Source organism: Macaca fascicularis, chromosome 7 (genome assembly GCF_037993035.2).
Source record: "Macaca fascicularis isolate 582-1 chromosome 7, T2T-MFA8v1.1".
Lineage (NCBI taxonomy): Eukaryota > Metazoa > Chordata > Mammalia > Primates > Cercopithecidae > Macaca > Macaca fascicularis.
Genome location: NC_088381.1, coordinates 98,705,598 through 98,721,514, shown reverse-complemented (window position 1 = coordinate 98,721,514; position 15,917 = coordinate 98,705,598). Strand labels below are relative to the sequence as shown.

At 36.0% G+C, this 15,917-nt stretch overlaps 1 protein-coding gene across 7 annotated transcripts in view; it reads left to right on the top strand.

The window, feature by feature from the left end:
• The window catches only part of STRN3 (striatin 3), a 134,026-nt gene extending 119,216 nt beyond the window's left edge, over nucleotides 1-14,810 (top strand). For all 7 annotated transcript variants that reach the window (XM_005561019.5, XM_005561017.5, XM_005561018.5 and 4 more), the window contains 5 exons: nucleotides 1,403-1,570; nucleotides 3,191-3,331; nucleotides 6,381-6,488; nucleotides 12,899-12,985; nucleotides 13,067-14,810. In XM_005561019.5, coding sequence (XP_005561076.1) covers nucleotides 1,403-1,570; nucleotides 3,191-3,331; nucleotides 6,381-6,488; nucleotides 12,899-12,985; nucleotides 13,067-13,236 — 674 coding nt within the window. In that variant the 3' untranslated portion in view covers nucleotides 13,237-14,810. The remainder of the gene's footprint in view (nucleotides 1-1,402; nucleotides 1,571-3,190; nucleotides 3,332-6,380; nucleotides 6,489-12,898; nucleotides 12,986-13,066) is intronic.
• Nucleotides 14,811-15,917: the final 1,107 nt, after the last annotated feature.

The following is a 15,917-nucleotide window of genomic DNA, read 5'->3' as shown; positions in this document are numbered from 1 at the left end:
AGACTATATGGATGAAAAGCAATATAATGGGAACAACAACAAAATGTTTTGTATCATCAAAGTATTAAATTTGATAGTATAGGGATCATCATTAGCAAAGATTGTTTTGGTGTGGTAATGGTATCAGAAACCAAACTGGAGTGATTTGAAGAGTAAACAGGAAGTGAAAAGCATATTTCTACTGCTGGGTAGAAGAGGTGGTAGGGTAGGATTAATGAAGATTTTTTGTTGACAAGATTCTGGAACAAGTTTTTTTTCACTGTGGTAATGATTCCAAGGAGGAGAATTTGTGTAGTAGAGAAGCAGTAAACATTACAGCAAGTTAGTGACATCTGGTACTAGCCCTTGATAGGATGGAGGACAGATTCCTTGCTTGTATCTGGAAGCTAGGAGAAGATACCTTTAGACACTAATCATTTATATGTTAGGCAGCAAGAAGATGGGGGATAAGAAACATACAGCATTATTTGAATGCTGTATTTTCTCAGTGAAGTATGAGGCATAGTCATGTGGAAGAGAGGTTGGGAGCTGTGAGAATTGTGATGATAAGAAGCATTCATGCAAAGTGGGAGGAGTTTACTAGAAAAACAGGATTATCAGACAGATTATGTTCATTGTTATCAGCTGTCAAATGTCTGTCAGTTAAGGAACAGATAAATAAAATATGGTATATCCATACAGCAGAGTATTATTTGGCACTAAAAATAAATGAAGTACTGATACATGCTGCAACATGGATAAACCTTGAAAACATGTTCAATGACCAGGAGGTCAAGGTTGCAGTGAACTGTGACCGTGCTGCTGTACTCCAGCCTGGGTGACAGAGCAAGACCCTATTTCAAAAAGAAAAGAAGAAAACATACTCAGTGAAAGAACCCAGTCACAAAAGACCACATATTGTATGATTCCATTTATAGAAATTGTTCATAATAGGACACATCTGTAGAGACAGAGCATTAGTTGTTGCCTAGACTTGTGGAAAGGTGGGGAGGAGGAATTGGGGGAAGTGACTAATGAATGATGAAAGTGTCCTAAAATTGATTGTCATGATGGTTCTATGACTCTGTGAACATACCAAAAATCATTAAATTATACACTTTAAATGAGTGAGTTGTATGGCATGTAAATTATATCTGTATCTCAAAAAAGCTGTTTTTTTAAAAAAGCACATGTTCCTTTATAGAAAATTGTGAAAATACAGAAAAATGTTGATGGGAGGAGGGGATAAAAATAGGCCATAATTCTACTCTTAGATATAGCCACTATGTACACTTTGGTTTATCTTCTTGTGGCCTAAATTTATGTTGTGTTCTTTATACTCAGTTATATAGTAAGTTTTCTTTATGAATCAAAGTTTGTTTTAAACTTCTTTTACCTGATTTTTTGTTTGTTTTTTCTCCAGAGCCAAATGTTCTAGCTGGCACTTTAGTTGGTCATACAGATGCAGTTTGGGGTCTTGCTTATAGTGGCATAAAAAATCAATTACTGTCTTGTTCAGCAGATGGCACTGTTAGGTTATGGAATCCACAAGAAAAATTGCCATGTATTTGCACTTACAATGGAGATAAAAGTAAGTAAATTTTGCATCTGTGAGAAAAGTTCGTTTTTTAAAAAATTTGGAATATATAAAGGACAAAGTAATTGATTTATTTCTTTACTGCTCCAAAGAGATATATTGAAATAATTTTGTAAAAGTTAGGATAATCTTTTTACTCATTTTTTTTTGAAGTGCTTTGCAACTATATCCCGTAATGCAGTTCTTTTTTACCTTTTTTGTGTTCAATTTTTTAAAAATGTAAAACTACTTGTATGTAATAGTGGAATAGACAAATGAGGATACTCATAGGGACAACAGGAGGCACACCATCTGTTCCAGATGACTACCCACGAAGACTGAAGGGATCACAGTCTCAAGCATACCTATAAACCATGTGTTCCATGACCCTGAGCACACTAGTTGAGTAGTCCAGCCATAATCACTGAACCCCTAACTGGAAAAGTACAAATTAGGTTATTTTCATGATTTTAAATATTTTCTATTTAAAAAGGCTTTAACCAGTTTACCTTTTGAAGACATTTACTGATCTTATTTTCCAAGTCATTTTTAATTTTTTTTTCTTTTTTTTTTTTTTTTTTTGAGATGGAGTCTCGCCCTGTCGCCCAGGCTAGAGTGCAGTGGCACGATCTCAGCTCACTGCAAGCTCCGCCTCCCAGGTTCACGCCATTCTCCTGCCTCAGCCTCCCGAGTAGCTGGGACCACAGTCGCCTGCCCCCATGCCTGGCTAATTTTTTTTGTATTTTTGGTAGAGACGGGGTTTCACCATGTTAGCCAGGATGGTCTCTATCTCCTGACCTTGTGATCTGCCCGCCTCAGCCTCCCAGAGTGCTGGGATTACAGGCGTGAGCCACCGTGCCCCGCTTTTAATTTTTTTAATTAGACCTTTTATTTGTATGTAAAAATACATATTATTTTAAAACATTTTAGGTGAGTAGTAAATGTATAATTTTGTGTCTCTTAGGACACCTTAGTGGTACTAATTTTCATTTATCCAAGCTTTAGAGGTAAGAATTCATTTAGATATTTGTTTCTGGCTTCATCTAGATAGTTAATAGCTTGGCTCCATATTTCGTCTAACTGTGCATTGATCTGGCTAGTTTAATTTAGTATGTTAAAGAGAGAAATTGCTGCTCAGGCCATTTTAGGGTGAAGTACTGCATCAGCTGATTCCAGAGTCCAGGCCATTTTCATGAGTCCAAAAATTTGACTTGTATTATCTCCTTTATAAGGCCTACAGATCTCTGACAGGTGAACCAGTCTGCCAAAACAGTTATATGAGAATGCTAATTTGTCATTTTACAGTAAGAAGTATTATTGGCAAGTTGGCCAAAAGACTAGGATTTTATTTAATCCCTTAGAAGAAAATGTGTAATAGAAGAAATAACTTTTACATGTATTTACTCTTTATGAGCTCTGTAGTTATATTTTTCTTATAATTTTAAATAGAATGCTATAAATTTTTTAAATAATTGAGGAAAAGATATTTCTTATCTTACCATCCTGACGCAGTTGTATTCCTTTTCATTATTAACAGTATTTCAAGATTATTTGAATTCCTTTTTCTGATTAGAAAAGTAGAGATTTCATAGAATTTTACTTTGTTTACATTGTCTGTCTTTGGGCTCATTTCAGAGCATGGAATACCTACATCAGTTGACTTTATAGGCTGTGATCCAGCTCATATGGTAACCTCTTTCAACACTGGTAGTGCCGTAATTTATGATTTAGAAACATCACAGTCATTGGTGATACTTTCATCACAGGTAGATTCTGGTAAGTTTTCATGGAGTTTCTTTGAAACCTTAAAAAGGGTTATTCCACAGAGGATGATCTTTTAGCTAATTTTAATGTTTTTACTATTTGAATTTAGGATGGCAAAATAGTTTCATAATGTTACAGTTATACTTATTCATATTATTTCTGCTATTTCTTCAAATTTTGCTTAAAAGTTTGAGCGGACGTATGGGAAAAGAGGAATGACTAGAGCAATATAAAGGTGAAAGTAGGGAAAATAAGATAATGAACCTAATGTACTCATCATTCAGTTTTAATACCTGTCTATAAATGCCCAGTATTGCACATGTGGTATGTGGTATGTGTTTTACAGTTTATATAGATAAGGATCGCATAAGATTTATGTATTGCAATTGGTTGATAGGTCTCTCAGGTCTCTCTTCATCCATAGATTCCCCTTCATCTCTTTTATGTTCCTGTTTTTTTAATTGAAGAAATTGGCTACTTTGTCTTGTGAAGTTTCCTACAGTCTGAATTTTGCTAGTTGCATACCTGTATTATTTAACGTGCTTCTCTATTTCTATTCACAATTCTCCTGTGAACTGATTATAGATCTAAAGACTTACTCAAATTCAGGTTCACTGTTTTTTTCTTTTAAAAATTTTTACATGTTTTTGGCGACTTTACTTCACAAGTAATTTGTAAGCTTTTATCAGAGGTAAGTATTTTCTGGTTGTTTATATTTTTGTGATTTTTTTTTTTTCTTTTTTTTTTTTTTGAGACGGAGTCTCGCTCTGTAGCCCAGGCTGGAGTGCAGTGGCCGGATCTCAGCTCACTGCAAGCTCCGCCTCCCGGGTTCACGCCATTCTCCGGCCTCAGCCTCCCGAGTAGCTGGGACTACAGGCGCCCGCCACCTCGCCCGGCTAGTTTTTTGTATTTCTTAGTAGAGACGGGGTTTCACTGTGTTATCCAGGATAGTCTCGATCTCCCAAAGTGCTGGGATTACAGGCTTGAGCCACCGCGCCCAGCCTTTTTGTGATGTTTTAAGTCGGATTATTGCTTGGGTTCATTAATTTTCTATTGAAAAATGATTTTCTAATTTTATCATTCCCTCTCCATTTATTAGCTAGATTATTCCTATAAAAAAGAACATCTCCTTATCAATAATCTGGTTACCTTGGAGTTAGTGTGTATTAAGGAAAGGCAAGATAAATTATTGGGTTTTGGTTTTCCCCTTTATTTACCAGTTTTCAAAATAATGAGTTGGTTTGCTAGCACCCTCTAAAGGTGACCAGTTTGTCTTGGGTGGTGTTTTTGGTATCATCGTACTCTCTCATGGATATAATGTATTTGATGTGTTTCAATCCATTACAGGTATTATCTTTATTTATTGCTGTTCAGATCCTTTCATTTTGGCCAGTGGGGCTTACTCAGCGGGGCTGAGGTTGGCTCCTGAGTCCTTTTGCCATGACCTTGGTAGTTGTTGATAGCTTCCTGATATGACATACGACAAGATGTGCTAGGTTCATCTTGTTCATTTTGTGCCCTAGATCTGAAATCAGCTATTTATTTCAGGAGTTGTGGTTTCTTTTAGTGGGAAATGGCATTTAGAGACTACAGTTGGGGTGCTAGGCTGCTGAGTTGATCCTCGTGGTCTTCATGGCTCCTGGGTTGTTCATTGTGTTAGACTTTCTCAATGTACAGAGCTAAGAAATAAGCATTTTTTAAACAGTAAAATACTTCCTCTTCAAATTCAGATTTATTTTGGTTCTCAACAAAATTGTTTCTTATTTTATTTACCCCACCCACAGTATACACAGAATTGTCTCAGTAATAATACCATTGCCATGAAAAGATTGAATATTGATAATAAAACTTTGTAATTAGCGTATATTCCACTAGTAATATACAATCTGATTTCTGTGCTTTAAAGTCACTTGGAATAGTTCCTTCCTTTATAGTTATACCACCAGTTGGATATACTTAAGTTCATTTGTTTAATTTTACTTTTGATTTTCATTAATTTCTTTTAGAAAAACAACTGTTGGTTGGGCGCGCATTGGCTCATGCCTGTAATCCCACCACTTTGGGAGGCCAAGGCAGGAAGATAGCTTGAGGCTAGGAGTAGAGACCAGCATGGGTAACATAGTAAGACCCCATCTCTACCAAAAGCTTAAAAAATTAGGTGGGCATGGTGATGTGTGCCTGACGTCGTAGCTTTGGAGACTGAAGCAGAAGCACTTGAGCTCGGGAGTTCAAGGTTACAGTGAGCTATGATTGCACCATTGCACTCCAGCCTAGGCGACAGAGTGAGACCTTGTCTCTTAAAAAAAAAATTGCTTTGTAATTACGTAAAATATTTACATGGTGCCATGGTCAGGTCTTAAACCAAAATTATCTTCTCTTTCCCAGTATCTCCTCAAACCTTTTTTTAAAATTACCCTACATAGATAGCTATATATACATATTTTTTTCTGTGTTTAGGTGTAATATATGAGTCATGGTATGCATGCAGAATGAATGATCTAAAGTCTATTAATATTGAGGATTTTTCGCCCATTTATTCGTTTTGATATTTCTCTGTTCTCCCTCATCTTTAATAAAAAGTTAGTAAGAGCTTACTGGAAAAGAAAAAAGTCTCATCTTTAAAGAGCATTAATTCCAGTTTTCTGTTTTTTTGTTTTTTTTGTAGGTAGGATGGGGGTTGTTCCTTACAAACATCTAACTAGTAATTATGAATGTTTCCTTCTTTAAATGCTTATAATTCTTATATGGACTGTTTATTAGAAGTAATAATTGTGGATCTTTTAAAAATTCTAAACTACCTATAATAAAGGGCTGCATTAAAAACACTTCTCATTTTTTCTAAATTTGAGCCTAGTACAGTCTATATTATAGGACATAATAACATAAATGTTTATTTTTTTAAAAATCTCTCTGGAGTCCTTATTTCGTTGTCAGATTTTTTGTTTTATGCAAAAGGTTTAGTTTTTAATGATTTTTATATTTTAACATGATTAAAAAGGCCATTATCCAACTTCTTATTAAAGGTTTGAATTTTAACGTATTGTCTTCCTTTATTTTTCAGGTTTACAATCTAATAATCATATCAACAGAGTAGTAAGTCATCCCACACTTCCTGTTACAATAACTGCTCATGAAGATAGACACATCAAATTTTTTGACAATAAAACGGGTAAGCAAAGTCTTCTTTTCATATTAGTTATACTGTAAATTTGAGATGATCGATAATGCTATTTTATATAAGGTATAGTGAGTTTCAGATATGAAATTGCCAAATGAAACCATTTTAACTCAGATTTTTGCTTTTCTTAATGTTGCACATTTATGTTGTTTTATCCTTAACTAGCCATAATACCTTGCCTAGCTATTATGATTTCTTCAAGTCATGTTAGTTAAATGTAGATCCTTCCATTTGAAATTTTTTCCTCATATTCTGTTATGAATAAGTGTGATGGAAGAGGTCTCTTTCTGGTGTTTGGCATTTCCAGTATTTTTTTTTTTTTTGCGGCAGTTTCGCTCTTGTTGCCCATTATCTAGTCATTACCTAGAATAGTACATAATATATTGCTTGCTCTCTCTCAGGAAAGGTCTGACAGCTAGAAAGGCTACTTGAGGAGAGACTAGAACAGTCAGGGTACTGAAGGACTTCTAAATAAGAAACATAAATGGTAATTGCAACATTGTTACAGGGTAACAAATTATCAAGTAAGACAGTGACCCAGAATTACAGGTTTCTCTTTGAAGATTATATAGAAAATGGCAATATGTTTTAGTCCGTAGTCTTAAGGATGAAACCCTTTTGTTCAAACAACGCTTTCATGGACAGATTCTTTTTAACAAATTGCAGACAAAATGAATATTTACAGGTTGTGCACAGGACGTAAGATTCAAGTGGATGTTCTCTTTAAAAAAATTATTTAAAGTATTTTTTTTTTTTTTAATAGTGACAGGATCTCACTGTGTTGCCCAGGCTGGTCTTGAACTCCTGAGCTCAAGCAGTTCTCCCATCTCAGCCTCCTGAAATGCTGGGATTACAGGCATAAGCCACTGCTTCTGGCCCGTGTTCTCAATTTAACACTTTATCAAATCAATCCTTTGAACTATTTTTATGAAACCAATAATGTTTTTCTCTGCTGCAAGAGCAGAGAGGTTAATTTCCTTTGTGTTTCTAAAAAGATTCCTTTTTATTAATTATTGAAGATTTACAGTTATATGGGAAAGTTCAGGAATTTTAGTAGTTATATTAAAAGCAAAAGGTGAGAATCTGTAGAGCTGTTTTATTAGCAGAAATCAAGAAAGTGGTCAGTAAAAGTTTACTCAATATCAAATAAGCAGTGTATAGTCTTTCAAATTGTTTCCAAATTCTACCTATTTACTCTTTCTGTTAACTAGTACCTTGCCTGTAGTATGAAGATAATTGAAGCAGTAGGTTCCAAATAATAGGAAAAAAAAATCCTTTTCTTTTCATTTCTTTTTTTTTTTTTTGGAGCCAGTCTTGCTTTGTTGCCCAGAGCTGTAGGGCAGTGGCACCATCTCAGCTCACTGCAACCTCCGCCTCTTGGGGTTCAGTTGATTCTGGTGCCTCAGCCTCCCGCATAGCTGGGACTACAGGTGTGTGCCACCATGTCCGGCTAATTTTTGTATTTTTAGTAGGCATGGGGTTTCACCAAGTCGGCCAGGCTGGTCTTGAACTCTTGAGCTCAAGTGATCTGCCCGCCTCAGCCTCCCAAAGTTCTGGGATTACAGGCGTAAGCCACTGTGCCCAACCATAGTAGAAAAAAATATTTCTCAGTTGACCTCCTCTCTATCACCTTTCTCTCTCTCTCTCTCCCCTCCCCTCCCATCTTTCTATTTCTCTCTGTCTCTGTCACACACACACACACACACACACACACACACACACACACACGCCCTTTTGAGTTATATGAAACTATGAGTTGTCTTCAGATGTGGTGGTTTTTTTTTGAGACGGAGTTTCATTCTTGTTGCCCAGGTTGGAGTGCAGTGGCACAATGACGGCTCACTGCAACCTCCGCCTGCTGGGTTCAAGCGATTCTCCTGCCTCAACCTCCCGAGGTAGCTGGGATTCTAGGCATCTCATTCCACGCCCGTCTAATTTTTTATATTTTTAGTAGAGACGGGCTTTTATCATGTTGGCCAGGCTGGTCTCGAACTCCTGACCTCAGGTGATCCACCCACGTTGGCCTCCCAAAGTGCTGGGATTATAGGCGTGAGCCAGTGTGCCCGGCCTGGATATGGTGTTTTCAAAGAAGTTCTTTAAAAATTCATTTAATTGTGGTAAAATAGATTGTCCCCATAACTGCTACTTCCGGTTAGCTAAGTTGTTTTTAATAGAGTATTATGTTATAAAATGAGTAGTAAATTTATTGAGCTTTTATGTCTGAAACATGATAGAACTTTATGCTGTGAATAGGCTCAATAAATATTTAAATGAGTAAACCATTTTAATGAAAATTTTCTCAGCATTTTGTGTTCTATACTGCACTGGATACTATCATGTATAAGATGTGGTTCCTGATTTCTCTGGGCTTGTCTAGAGGAAATAAGAGGGGGTGCGGGAGGGTGTGTGCAAAATGAAGCTTTGCCTTAGGAATGGAAAGGTGTTTTTGGGTTGTTTTTAAGTGAAGGAAGTGGTAGTAGGAAGTTACAGGTATGGCGATATTTTGAGCAGAGGCGTGGTGGTAGAAACTTTCTAAGGAACAGAAGTTTCTTATAGACAAAACCAAAGACAAAGTTTGAGGAAGGAAAATAGAATCTATTGAGGAGGACTTTTAGAACCAGGTTAAGAATATTGAATTTTTGTCTATGCTGTATATGTGGGAACTACTAAAAATATTTGAACAGCAGGGGCTTGGCAAAATTGGTTTAGAAAAATTAAGTCACATTTTGCACTATATGATAGATTCTTGACCTTAAAGGATTTAGAGTTTTCAATTTCTACTATTTATTTCAGAGAGATTTTCAGGGCTCATGGTTTCTACCAAAATTTTGGTAGAGGTACAAATTCAAGTTTCCTATGCTGTGTCTGAAAGACTTAGGTAGTGAGTGATTCTAAAGAACCTATAGTATGAGTGAGGGATGTGGAGGAGTGGGAGGAAGATCTTATATCAGTTGTGGACTCATTCATTTAGCAAAATGGCTAGACTATCTGCCATATTCTTGGCACAGTTCTTGAAGCTTGGTGAACAGAATTAAATGTCCTGTCCTCTTGCAGCTACAGACTAGTGGTATATTGTCTATTCTGTGTGAGACATTGTTCTATTTTATTTACATATGTTAACTCTTTTGTTCTTCTAATAATATAATAACTCTATAAGGTAGATATAGTACTATTATTATGCCCATTTTACACATGAGGTTGAAAGGCTTAAAGAAGTTAAGTGACTTGTACAGTATTTAAACTCACAGAGTTTGTTTCTGTAGTTCACATTTGACATCTTTATTTTCTCTCCATTTAATAGAGGCCCACAATATTAGCCAGTGAAAGGGCTTAAGGTGCCAGGGAGGGGAGAATGGGCATGTGCAGTAGCATGTGTCCAGCCTTTATTTCTTTAGTCATAGGAGGAAAAAATTAGGATTAGTATTGGTAGATTATTAGCAGAAGCATGAGGCCAAAATGAAATTGGTGAGATGTGAGAAGCTGCAGGTGTATGTTAGTGAAGGAGAGGTCCTAGTTACTGGAAGGGGTCAGAAGCTTTTGTGATTTATGTGGTCACCAGTGGAAGCCCAACATACAACTTGGTCCAGCATTGAAGTCTCTATTCATGGTCCATCTGAAGGGATTACTTACATTTTGAAGTGATTTTTGTGACTGTGGACAAGAAGGGTTAACTCTCAATTGACTTAAGATAATCAGGGTGAGGGTTAGTTTAGTGCACATGTTGGAGAGCTGGAGTTAAACTTAGAAAATTATAGCATCCTTAAAGAAATGTATAGCTCTCGTATTGGAAAAAAGTCTTTTGGTTTAGAGATGTTAAACTTAGGAGATAGAGGATCATTCTCAAGAGAGAAGCTTGAACTAGATCTGTGAATTAAAACACCATCAAGGCTAGGTGTGATGGCTCATGCCTGTAATCCCAGCACTTTGAGAGACTGAGGCAGGAGAATGGCTTGACACCAAGAGTTTGAGACCAGCCTAGGCAACAATACAAGATTCTGTCTTTACAAAAATTTTAAAAATTAGCCAGGCATGGTGGCATGTGCCTGTAGTTCCAGTTACGTGGAGGGTTGCTTGAGCCCAGGAGTAAGGTTGCAGTGAGCCATGATGGTGCCACTGTACTCTGGCCTGAGTGACAGAGCAAGACCCTGTCTCAAGAATACAAATAAAATAAATTTTAAAACTAAAACTTACCATCACAGATTTAACATAAGGAAAGCTAATGATACTTGGTATTTAACCCCTAATATTTTGAAAGTATTGTCATGGAGGCCATCCATTTTATACGCTGTGGTCTTTTATAGGAATTTTGAGAGGAGTGGATTCTAGAACTGGAAGATGAATTGTGTTGAACTAAACAATTGACGATAGTTTGTTGAAGACTTTTCTGTTCTTTGGGCTAGCAGAGTAGAATTTCTAAGACTGTTTTGTTTATTACTCTTAGTATTAATGAGAGATAGTTGTGGCTTGAAATGAGAGACTTTAATTTGGTCTTAAATTTTTGACTTTTTAAAAAATTTTGTCTTCAACTGATAAGTGTTTAATAGTTCTGGAAAGTGACAGGACATTTTTTCTTTTTTGAGACAGAGCCTCACTCTGTCACTCAGGCTGGAGTGCAGTGGCACAATCTCAGCTCACTGCAGCCTCCGCCTTCTGGGTTCAAGGGCTTCTCTTGTCTCAGCCTCACTAGTAGCTGGGATTACAGGTGCTCACCACCGCACCTGCTAATTTTTGTATTTTTAGTAGAGGCAAGATTTCACCATGTTGGCCAGGCTGGTCTTGAACTCCTGCCCTCAGTTGATCCGCCCGCTTCGGCCTCCCAAAGTGCTGGGATGATTATAGGCATGAGCCCCTGCCTATTACTTTTTATAGGTTTTTTGGAGTGTATTTTTGCACATTTTATTATGTTGTGGTTTTGTATTCAGGTCAACAGCTATAGCCCCATTACAAATAATAAAACTAGACCTCTTTCATACCTTAGTGTAGAGTATCATCATTGGGACCAGAGGCATGGTTAATGATTATAACTAGAATTTTGGAAAAAGCCTCTATCTTTCATTAGGGACATCCCAGGCATTTGAGTAATAAAGACTCATTGCTGAGTGAAAGGGGAGTAACTTATAAAAGTATCAGTATTTCTATTTTATTGCCTGCCTAGTGAATCAGTTTATAATGTTTTCTATCCATCCAAAGCATGTATTGCCATTGCAGGATGCCCTTGCCCCAAAGTATTTGTGCAATACAACTTTGTATTCACAACTTGTCTTTTAAATTCTACTTTCTATAGAATTCCATTTGCTTGCCAAATCTTCACTGAAGATACTAATTAAGTCACATTTTCCAGAGCAGCGTTTTTGTTAATGTCTGGGGAAATCTAGAGTTATTTGTTTACCTCCTTTCTTTTTTAGAGTATGTAAAATGATTTTATTTCAAAGGATAAGTGAACTGAACTTGATAATGGAATGTTTAGGTAGAAATATATTTTTTGGTGATTTAGTTTTTGTTAGCCCAGTATATAATATAGTCTTAAGGTCTTTCACTGACACTTTTCCTTCCTTCCTCCCCTCCACTCTCCTTCCCTCCCCTCCCCTTCCCTTCTTTTCTTTCTTCTCTTTTCTCTTTCCTTCCCATTTTCCTTTCCTTTCTTGACATTTCTCTTTGTTGCCCAGGCTAACTAGAGTACAGTGGCAACTCACAGGCACAATCATAGTGCACTGCAGCCTTGAACTCCTAGGATGAGGTGATTGATTCCCCAGCCTCAGCCTCCTGAGTAGCTTGGGACTACAGGCACACCTCACCACACTTGGCTTATTTAATTCCAATTTACATGATCTTAAGCCTTTGATGCAATCCATTGTCATTGCTTTACAGTGTCTATCAGATATTGTCAGATACATGTTACACAGATGTCTTTTTTAGGAGTAATTATCAGAGAAAGTTCTGCATTCGAATTAAAATTGTCTTGAAAACATTACTGTAGTGGTGGATGTACTCTTAAAACGTTATGTTAAGTGAAAGAAGCCAGACACAAAAAGCCACATATTGTATGAGTTCACTTATACGAAGCATCCAGAATAGGCCAGTCTATAGAAAGAGTTGATTAGTGGTCAGGGGTTGGAGGGACAAAGAGGAGTGATTGCTTAATTGCATATGGGGTTTCCTTTACCAGTGATGAAAATGTTCTGAACTCTAGAGAATGGTGATGGTTGCATAACCCTGTGAATGTTCTAAAAGACACTGGATTGTGTACTCAAATGTTTATAGTGGTAAATTTTATGTTGTGTATATTTTACCACAATAAAAAAGTTGCTATAATGATTGTTTTATGTCGATGCTATATTGTAGTTTCTGTTCTCTCATTAGTATTTGTGAAAACTTAATCTGTTCTGTTATGTTTTGTTTAGGTAAAATGATCCATTCTATGGTAGCTCACTTGGATGCTGTTACAAGTCTAGCAGTAGATCCTAATGGAATCTATTTGATGTCTGGAAGTAAGTCTTAAAGTCCTGTACTGCCCACAAACTTTATAAAAGATTGTTACTCAGTAACAAATTTTATTTGTTCTTTTATAGGCCATGACTGTTCCATCAGATTATGGAATTTAGACAGCAAGACATGTGTGCAAGAAATAACAGCTCACAGAAAGAAATTGGATGAATCAATTTATGATGTTGCTTTCCACCCGTCAAAAGCATATATAGCTAGTGCAGGAGCTGATGCCCTTGCCAAAGTATTTGTATGAATCAACAAAAACTTGCATCGTAACAAGATTTGCTTGGACAGAAAGAGGGTCTGCATCACTGCCATCAAAAAGGTTACTGATATGACACTACATGTGATCTGCCTGGTGAAAGCTATTTGGGGCAGGTACAGATTGGTGGAAATCACACCTTAATGTCAAGCTCATTAAGTTAACTGTAATTACTGTATTTTGTGGGACAAAGAAAAAAGGACTCCAGTATTTGTGGCCTGTACTGGATATGAACTGAGCGTATGTCTGTTTTTAGGTGTCTTTAAGCCAATGTGGAGTCTGATCTTTCAAAAAAAGTTTTTTTGTTTTTTGGTTTTTTTTCTTTTCTTTTGGACTCTGTGTGCTGCCTTAGGGTTAGGAATGTGGTGCTCTTGTTGGGGGAAGTGAGCTCCAAGAGTAGCTTTTTTTCATCTCTTAGTGATTTTCTGTTTATCGGTTGAATGCCACAGATTCCCTTTTAAACTTATTTTGCTTTAAAAAAAAGAAAAAGAAAAAGAAAATTTAACTTAAAATATTTTAGCATTAGTTGCACAAAATGTTTGGATAAAATTCTAGTTTTTATAAGTCTTTTTATATATTTAGCCTGTCACAACAGTGCTCAAGATTGTATTGAAGTTTTTCTGCATTATACAACCCTAAAACACAGAGATCTCACTGACCCGCTGCCCTGTAACCACTTTCTTTTCCTTCTGTTGCCTAATACAGCTCAGCTAAGTCCTTCCATAAAGATGCTAAATAACTTTCATCATCACATAAATGTCTTCATAAACCAAGGACTATTAAGTGTATTAAAATGAAACAGTGGAGTTTAGTACTCCAAATGAACTCTTAAAGAAAAAAAAACTAATCTTGGCATCCTATCACTATGTGATATTTTGTACATCTTACTGTATTTACAAGTTTATTTATCAAGGATTATCCATCTTGCTAATGGCCTATTATTTATTTCACTTTTTGTTGGTCTTTATATCCTTTTATTAATGTGCTAAAGGAACCTGTATATCTATTTTGGAAATCTTTGAATAGTCTAAAATAGACTAAAAATGGAATATTTTATAGTTTAAATTACAAACCAAGATGGTTCCCCCTAAGATACGTATCTTGGTTTACCATGATTCCAAACAAAACTAACTTGTTTTAAAATATTTGGAGTAAAATTTTATTTGCATTACAAATAGGATACTAAAATAGTTGAATCAGGATACAGAAATCTGCTGTGTTTTGACTAGTTATCCCTGTTTTATTTTTTTAGATGTGCTTAATTTTATGGTGTAACTAAAGATTTTGTTTGTGTAATGCATGATTAAGACAATAAAGTATTTTTTCTAGTCTTCCAAGAAACTTTTCTGATCAGTTTGCGAGTTTTGATGAGTTTTGTAAGGTTTTTGTTTTACAAACTATGAATCAGCAAATTTTTAAGATTGTACCACATAGCAAACATACAGCTGTTGAAAAATAATGTATATAAAATGCATATAATAAATATTAAATTGTGTACCTGTATGTTACTGTTGGCTACATCATTTTGTGTTGAATAATAAAGTGCAATACTTTACTCTCCGTAATTAAACTAGGAAATGGAGATTTCTTAGTGAGTCCTTCATTTTTATGCTGTTCTTTCAAACTTTGTACTACTTATTGATATTCTAATAAGAGTAGATCACTAACACTATTAATAATGTCTAAGTATTTCACCCCACTTGAGGATTAAAAAAAAATCTTCCATTAAATTATGCAATGCAAAATAACCCCCAAAAATGCACAGATGCAGTTATAAATAATTTGCTTAGACAACCTGTTTCAATCTGAATTTCAGTTAATGGCAGTGTTGTTCCTATTTGCTATACCTGTTTCTACAAAAAAATTCAGCAAGAAATAAACTACATTGAATATTTAGCTTAGTTGGTGCAAAAGTAATTGCAGTTTTTGCCATTTCTGGCAAAAAAAAAAAAACCTGTTAAAAGTCATACAAATAATGTTAAACATTAATATTTTGAAACGTGTCTTCAATAAGGTAATATCCTTTGTCTTTGAAGGGAATTGCAGATGAAATTACAAGGGAACATTAGAAAACTTACGCGTAAAATTCAATTTGAATGCTTGCTGCTGTTGCTGGGGGAAAAAAATTACATTGTACACATTGAGAAATTTTGTCATCTACCATAAAAATCTAAGTGGCAATTTTAGTCATTGATGAAAAACAAACTTTTCAAGGTTTTTTTTTTTTTTTTGAGATGGAGTGGAGTTTCACACTTGTTGCCCATACTGGAGTGCAATGGTGCAATCTCAGCACACTGCAATCTCCGTCTCCCAGGTTCAAGTGATTCTTGTGCCTCAGCCTCCCAAGTAGCTGGGACTACAGGCATGCATCACCACGCCTAGTTAATTTTGTATTTTTAGTAGAGACAGGGTTTTACCATGTTGGTCAGGCTGGTCTCAAAGTCCTGACCTCAGGTGATCCACCCGCCTCGGCCTCCCAAAGTGCTGGGATTACAGGTGTGAGCCACTGCATCCAGCAAATTTTTTTTTTAACCATTTTTTTTTGTTTCTCTGAACTGAACATTCAACTAAAGAACAAAGTAAAGGGGGTACTTTTCTCCTCTTCTGTTTCTTCTTTTTTGAAATAAAAAATAAGCTTTTCCAAAGCTAGAATTGTTTCTAGCAGCTGTTTC